The 8,878-nt window shown below is 27.0% G+C and overlaps 1 protein-coding gene across 1 annotated transcript; it reads left to right on the forward strand.

The window, feature by feature from the left end:
* The first annotated feature begins 1,004 nt into the window (after positions 1-1,004).
* On the forward strand, positions 1,005-1,844 carry LOC129317495 (uncharacterized). Its single transcript, XM_054961813.1, has one exon. The coding sequence runs from the start codon at positions 1,005-1,007 to the stop codon at positions 1,842-1,844; it is 840 nt and encodes a 279-aa protein (XP_054817788.1).
* The last annotated feature ends 7,034 nt before the right edge of the window (positions 1,845-8,878 follow it).

Consider the following 8,878-nt stretch of genomic DNA (forward strand, 5'->3'; position numbering starts at 1 on the left):
TTTGATTTTTTTAGCATATATTACATTGTATTGTCAATAGTGTATCGAATTGTTTATGCTTATAATACAACATTATCTTAAATTATGTTTAATTAGAAATTAAATTGTGCTTTGTTTTGTAAAATAATATTAATTTGTAGATTGAATAATAAATGAAGAGTAATTAACTTAGCTACCATTTTACTTATATTCATTAATTTGCTTCCTGAACAATATAATATTCCTTTTAATGATATCTTTTCTAATGTGTAATATGAAAAATCCAAACATCAAACATAATATTTTCACTTGTTCTATCTCATGCTAATATAATGAAGAACATGCTTCTCTCACATAGATAGAAATAAATTCTTGATTAAAGATTATTTTTTCTTCTAAACATTTTTTTAGAAGCAAAATAGTCCTTTTGTTAGAAACTTGTCATCTTTTCCATTATCTGTTAATGTGAAATAATTGTAGGGCCCACATATAATGACAAAAAAACATTCTAAGCCACTTTACTGTCTTTTTTGTAGCTAAAATAAAGCTTGGTTTCTGCCACTACTATTGCACTTCCAACCCCTTTTGACCCATATAAGATCAATGATTAAAATAAGTTAGAATATCTTGCTGTCACTATATGTAGACCTCACAACTATTCCACATTAATAAATAACAAAAAAGATGACAAGTTTTTGACATAAGAGTAATTTTGCTCTTAAAAAAAAATTGTTTAGGGAGAATATTGTATCACCTTTTTGTACAATATGCTCAACACTCTCCAGAAAAAAGTTTAGGAGGAAAAATAATATTTAAACCATAAACTTATTGTTATTCTTTAAATTTATTTAAGGAAATGTTTTGATTATTTTTAATATGTAACGCATTCTATTCCTATAGTGTATAATTTATTCTTATAATTCAACATTACCTTAAATTGTGATTGATTAGAAACAGAGCATTAATTAATTACTATTTTTTGAAATTTATACAGGAAAAAGTGCTCCTCTACCACTCAAGCGAGAATGTCTAATGAATTCTTTACTCTTGAAGATTTGGAAGGCAAGGAATTGAATCCAAATCCAACTCTCATTGAAGCTTTATTAGTTGTTGTGGAACTTGATCATGAAAAGTCAAACAAGGGCAAAGCAAATGTTGAGGCTGACTCAATTGAAAAAATTGCCAAACCAATAATAAAGAATAACACCAAGAAATTATCTTTGAAGAAACCAATGAGAAAGTCTCTAGTGATCAATAACAGCAATAATAATAGTTCAAAAAGAAAAGTGAATGATCTTGAGATTCCCACTGAAGAATGGATAAATCAATTATCAAATAAGAAGAAGATCAAAGAAGATAGTTCAAATAATGTGCCACTGTTGCCAGATGAATTTAAACAAAAAATCAATGAGAAATGTAGCAGATTTCAGCCAACCCAGATCATTCATGTTTACCAGAAGAAGTTATACAGTTCAGATGTAAGCAAAAATCATGGTAGACTCACAATGCCTCTAAACAAAATAGAGAGTTTTGAGTTCTTGGAACACAGTGAGATTACAAGCCTGAGGCATAGAGAAAACTTCAAAGTGTCAGTGATTCATAAACCATTAAGAGAGAATGATGATGATAATGGATTAACGTCTCTTGATCATCCTCTCATTGTTGAGACCACACTAACATTTGCGCAGTGGGATTTGCATAAGAATGAAGATGATCGTCAGAATATAAGTTATCAATATGTATTAAATGGTGGTTGGAATAAGATAGTTTTTGAAGACAAACTCCAAAAGGACGATATAATTGATGTTTGGGCATTCAGAGATATTCAAAACAAGCTTTGCATGGTAGTTGTCAGGCGAGAATGATGAAAAGACGCCACAAATATTTAGTTGATAGAGTTACTTTTTTTTTTTTTTTTTACCAGCGTTGGTGATATGTGGTACATTTATTTATTTATTTATTTATTTATTTTGATGCTAGTTTAATTTGATAGTTATGATAATTATAATTTTGGAAAGATGCTGAGTAGTGTTTCATTTAATTCCTTTTTTAAGCTAATATGAGCCTGTTTGTTTAAAATTAAAAAATAATTAATTTTTAGATAATTTAAAGATTTTATAAAAAGAGATTTGTTTCGTAGAGATTTTACAAAAAAAATATATTATTTTATGTTTAATTATAATAATAAAAAGTGATTATGAGTCAGTTATGTTTAAATTTTATGATATCTTCCTTGATTTTTGTTTTATAAAAATAATTTATTATTATATTATTTTAAAATTTTATGATATCTTTGTATATCTTACCTCTTTAAAATATTCTATCTCATCTATCATATTACATTATTTTCAAGAGCTACTCAAAGTAGCTTCTTAAAATAATTAAGAAAAAATTAATTTTTTAGTCCTTCAATTTTTAATTCACTTATAACTTAATCCCTCAATTATGACTCGCTGCAACTCAGTCTTTCAACTATGACTCGCCTATAACTTAATCCCTTAACTGTTGACTCACTTATAATTCAATCCCTCAACTTTTGTTAAATTTCTTTTTTAATGTTAGCTTAGATCTCATATCAAAGAACATGAGGAGCGTATTCTAGAATAATATATTGAACATTTCTTTTATCCCTCTTATTTGATAAGGAAATTTTTAAAGAAAATTAAAAAAATAAGGATCGAATTATAAGTTAATCAAAAGTTGAGGGACTAAGTCGCAACGAGTTATAGTTGAAGAATTGAGTCGCAGCGAGTTATAGTTGAGGAATTTGGTTACAAGTGAATTAAAAATTGAAGGACTAAAAGATTAATTTTTTTGATAATTAAAAAATATATTTTTTTATTGTGATTATTTTTAAAAGCTTAAACAACACAATAAAAACTCACAACATAAATTTTTTCAATAAATAAATATTTTTTTGTGAAATAAGTTAAAACAATTGGGCACATGAAAATATTTATAAATTATCACATTAGTTTAATTTATAACTTAACTAGTTTAAAACATATTTACTTATAAATTTTAAAAATTAACTAGTGAATTGTGTGTGAAGATTTATAAATAATAATATTATTTAAATTATTAAATATTAAGTATTAATATTTTAATAAGTTATGAGTAGAAATGCATACGTAAATTCATTATTTTTACCCAAAAAAGGGGCATAAAACTAGATTAGATAGGGCAGTTTCCGATTTAGGTAGGTTGGATTCTTAATCTATACTTCCATGAAAAATATGATATGATATATTCTCATTCTATTCTACAGATAAAACTGGCATATCACAATTTTGAATTTCATGAAAAATTAAAATTTTTAAATAAAATTAGCTATTAAAACTTATGCAGAAAAATTTCAAGTCTACCTTGCACATGAATTATCAATAAAAAAACCATTAAGTTTGTAATTTTTTTTCAAATGTTATTTCGATCAAAGTTCCTAAGAACTATCATAAGTATGGGATTTGAATTCTGTTAATAATATACAATAAATTATTCATCTTCCTCTGGTGGTAGATGAAGACAAGATCAAATTTGATATAGAAAATATAAAATCAGATCATTCGTCTAAACCGCCACATCAATACAATTTCTTATCTTCGAAAAGTGAAAGATTGATTTAATAAATCTGGGTAAGAAATATGTTCAAAGCATTTTTTATTTTCTAAATTTAGAAGAAGATTTTCAAGAGGAATAAAGGATTTTAAATTATAGTTCTTCCACTAATTTTACACTAAAAATTAAAAAATGTATCAATAAGTAAATATATCTTTTAGGAAACATATTTAAATTTGGATTATCCTATAAGGTTAAAAGGCAAAAATATCCAACAACTTTTCTCTAAGAACACCCAATATCTTTAAGGGTGTGTTTGGTTTTAAAGGAGAGGGGAGGGGGGAGATTTGATATTACCTTGTTTGATTTAGGAGGGGAGGAGAGGAAACATAATTATATATGAACAATTTTATCCTCATTTTGTTAGTGTTTAAATACTGTAGAAACATATGTGCATTTTTTGAACTTACCATGGAGGATATATTGGTTAGGGTGTGGCAAATTTTATCTCTCCTCTCCCACCTGACCCCCCCCCCCCAAAAAATTTGGAGGGGAAATTTTTAAAAAATAACTAGAAATTTTAAAGCCAAACAAGGAGAGGGAGACAAAATCCCTCTTCTTCCCTTCAACCAAAACACTACTTAAGTGAACAAAGGTGCAGAAGTATCTATGAACTTGTTTAATGAGGACAGCAATCCTTATCCTATTAAATTTGATTAATATTTGTTAATGTTGGCCATTAAAAAAAAGAAAAGAAAACAAACTAAGGTATAAAAATAACTAGAAACATTTTCTCCAAAAGCTTCTAATATCTTTAAGTCAAGAATGTTATTTGAGTACCCATTAACTTTTATAAAAGAGGTCATATAACCAAACCCAAACCTAAACACCTCAAGTTTTCGAACTGGCCTGAAAACCCAAATTGTTAAATATTAATTTATTTTACTTTTTTAGTCCATATCAATTTTTATCTTTAAAAAAAATTAAAATTTTATCTAATTTTAATTTATTTTATTAATAATAAAAAAGAATTCAGGTACTTTGGCTAAGTTCATTTGGGTTCAAACTTGCTTGGATATGAAGTAAGGAGGACTTTCTAAACTCTCAAGCTTGACCTAACCTGTTGGGTTTGATCCTAATTACTAACTTTAATATTTTCCAGTCCATTAAAATAACTTAACATTGATCATGAAGTTCTAATAATAGAATTCAACAGATTGAAAAATGTTGGCATGTTTTATAAAGTTAATGAACACGCATACACTACTATTGACTTAAAAATATCAAAACCTCCTATGGAAAACGTTTCTATATTTTTTGCACCTTATGTTTGCTTTTTTTTTTTTTACGGTCAACATAATAAATGTCAATCAAATTTATTGAGATGAGAATTGTTGCACTCAATAAAACAAGTTTATGGGTACTTTTGCACTTTTATTCACTTAAGGATACTAGGTGTTTTTGGAGAAAAAATTGTTAGATATTTTTGCCCTTTAATCATATCCTATATTTGACAAAGAAATTAAACACAATTTACTTTAAATACTAATAATGGTTATCATATCCCTATTTTGATCTTAAATATGGATAATGAGATATATAATATTACCAGTTTAAAACATTAATTTATGTCTTATTTGGAAAAAAAATAATTATCACATATTATCTTATTTCAATTTAAACTACTTTAACTATTTTTATTTATTCTTAAACCACTTTCAACACTTCAGTCAATTATAAACATTATTTCTCTACTTAGCGTTTAAGTGAAGTTATATGTAATCTCTAAGATCCCATTTGATTACTATAAAAGAATGGAATGAATTAGATGAAAAAAATAAAGGTAAAAATAAGATGATCAAAAAATATAGGTATTTACATTCATAAGGGAGAAGAGTAATTTATTTCATAAGGTTGAAAATTATAATTCATAAAATTTTTAAAGAGTGTGATAATTCTCACATTTATAATATATATTAATAAATTTTATCATACTTATGATGAGAGAAAGGACAAAAGATGATCTAATTCAATTTTGTTATGATTTTTTCAATCTATTCTATTATATTCTTTTCTAATAACCAAACAGAACCTTAAGAAATCACATACCCTTCAATTTCTTTTCCTTCTTATTTATTCAAATAATTAAAGTTGTATTTACTTTTTCTTTTTTACCTAAGTTAGAAATCTAGGTTCAAATGAAGGCCAAAAAATGTAGAAAAATAAACGAAGAATTATATATAAGTTTCTTACAAGAAAATTAATTACCACAACATCCATTAACAACTAAATTAAAGCTATTGACAACATAATGTGTTGTTATTTTTCTCAATTCAGTTATTAATGGACCTTGTAATAATTAATTCTCAATTCTCTTACAAGAAAATTAATTACCACAACATCCATTAACAACTAAATTAAAGCTATTGACAACACAATGTGTTGTTATTTTTCTCAATTCAATTATTAATGGACCTTGTAATAATTAATTCTTTCATGTGAGACTTCAACATAATTCTCTCACAAATAAAAGTGAGAGAAAAGGGCTTCAAAAATTACCAAAAAAGATGAATAAAATTTTCTTGATTATTTTCTATAATTTTTTGAATCCTTGCTATAATTTTTGGTTATTTACTATACTTTTTTAATCATTTTTTATAATTTTTAAAATTATTTTTATTATTTTTTAGTCAACTAACAATCAAAATTAACTTTTATAAATAATAAGATAGATTGCACCATTTTTAAAAATTTAAGAAAAACATTACACTAAAAATAAATTTAAAATCTAAATATTCATAAACTTATAATTTAAAAATTAATTTATTCTTTTACCTTTAAAAAAAAATTAAACTCGTTAAAATCTCTCTTCACCTCAACTTCCTACCATTTCCCTTAAATCAATCATCCATTCCTTGATATATATCCCAAGGAAAATCTAGTTAGTTAATCTTAAAGATTGCATCAATTGAAATACTTGCCAATTACTATACTGTCCTAGGATCTATGAAACAAAAAGTCATCGGGATAGTCGAGGAAATGTCGAAAAATGAATACATCATATTAAGACTTCTTCGTTTATCATTTTATTACTCCTTCCAATCCTTAATATAAAAGGAAATTAAAAAATATCCTGAATATAAAATGAAACTACAGTAATTAATGCTTTTTCCAATTTTATCCATCACTTATTTATTGTCATAAAATCTTGAACTTACAATAATCAATAATTATACAAAGGATGAAATTGAAAAATTACATTTTTTTTTTACAATTTTTAAGTTATAACATTTCTTAATATACAGAGTTTGTTAACTTTATCTCACATTACAAACCAGAATAATATTTAAATACACGGTAAATGATTGAAAGTGATATACGCCCTTCCCCCTCATTTTGTGTCAAACCTGCTAACGAGACCTTCCCCCATTCAAAAGTGCCAGAAAATGCATACACCCCTCATTTCAAATTATAAAATAATTTGAGACAGAAGTACTTGCATAAATAAAATTCAACAATGACATTTTGAAACCTTAAATTTTTCAAAACAAAAATATATACTAATAAAACTACTCATAATTAAATATATATTTAAACCTACACTCATTTCATTTCTCTTAGCTTGAAAGTTGATGTCTGAAAAGTATCATCAAGAACATTCTGTCTTTATTAAATTATCTCATTTTGAAACATTAAAACACTTACAAAATTATCTTATAATTTAAAACAGAAAGAGTATAAACAAAGGAGGACGCATTCAACTGGCATAACCCTATATACATTTTATAATGGAAACTTCACAACTATATAATTGGAGTTGAAAACTAAAATCTGGGCACATGCACATTGCGAAAAAGGTGACGTACAGATTTTCCGTATATCATTTAAAATTGATATCAATAGTTGATTCATGGAAAATTTATTGCGCAACGATATTATTTGTTCGTTGGCCTATAATCTTAACACGTTTGAATTGAAACAAGCCAAGCTCTTTCAAAGTTGTTCAACGCATACCACGTTGTGTTGGTCAACTCAAGACCATACCTCTTGACATTACAGATAAACAGCAGCATTTTACATCGTCAAAATATCATTCTCCGTCAAACAGCAAATGTTACACTCGTTGGCCATTCTCGATTTCACATTTAAACGTCTTAGTAAAAGTATAGACTGGAATAGAATCTAGTTCATGCTTCACAACGAACTACGAATTAGAATTAAAATCATTGCAAAGCTAGAAAAGCCCCTATTGATCTGTCATACATTTAAGAAAAACTATAGATTGCGAAAGGTTAAGGATAAAATCAACATTAGCTATATCCAAATTTCTATATAGCAAATGCATGGCCCGGTAAAGTGTTGACAAGTTTTTACATTAGCCAAAACTTGCACCAACATTTATGCAAAAAAAAAAAAAAAAGCATCACAAAACTTGCACCAAAAAACGTGTTTGTGTTAATCAATTCTAACCTGGAGAAATACCAACTTTCATTTGAACACATTTCCAAACAAGAAACAGGAATTTTAGATTTGCAGAAGAATGAACCAGTATGAGACCAGAAGACATAATTAAAGTGTCATAATTTATAGCATACAATGAAGAAAGGTGTCATAACACCAAAGCATAATATTAATAAACCAAATAGCCTATCATTCAGAAAAAGAGAAGCCAAAAAAAGAAAAAAGTTACTGAACAAAACGCATAAAGAGTCATTATTGACATCACAAAACAAAGAAAGAGGCATTGTTTTTTGTATGTATATGAGCGTACTTCCACATTGTTTTATGGATTTTCATTCAGTTTTTGCTACAAAGAAATGAGATTGGCAACACAGTCAAATTTGCATACACCAAGGTTTAAAGCACATGCAACTTAAGCTTCTCATTTTCTCCCTTACAGAAAGAGGCATGGAAAGGGGGGAAACCCAGGATTTTATTTTATAACAAAAACAACAATCTAATTGTCACCAATATGACCCAAACTCCCAAAAGGATGGTATAAGAAGGGTATGGCTAAATACATGACACGTATACCGTCCAGGAAAAGAGTATATCTATTGGGGTTGAAGGAGATGCAGCAGTACCAAAAAGTTCTGAATACTACATTCATTTAGATATTCAGAACAAAGTCCCTGATAGATGAGTTCATTAAAAAAATTAATTCAAAACTATAAGTCCATTGATGCAGGAAGACAATCATGGCTGCAAGATGGCCAGAGTTGATATAACGTATATTTTAATTTAATCCCCTTGCGGGGGCTAAGAGGAGAAAATGGATATCTAAATATCCATCGCAAAGTCACTCAAAAGAATCTAAGATTCTCAAATTAAAAGTCTGGATCAA

Source organism: Prosopis cineraria, unplaced genomic scaffold, assembly GCF_029017545.1.
Source record: "Prosopis cineraria cultivar Desert tree isolate PC_DT_omini unplaced genomic scaffold, ASM2901754v1 PC8, whole genome shotgun sequence".
Lineage (NCBI taxonomy): Eukaryota > Viridiplantae > Streptophyta > Magnoliopsida > Fabales > Fabaceae > Prosopis > Prosopis cineraria.

Coding starts and splice junctions, on each gene's coding strand:
- LOC129317495 (XM_054961813.1), top strand. CDS start 1,005: ATGTCTAATGAATTCTTTACTCTTGAAGATTTGGAAGGCAAGGAATTG.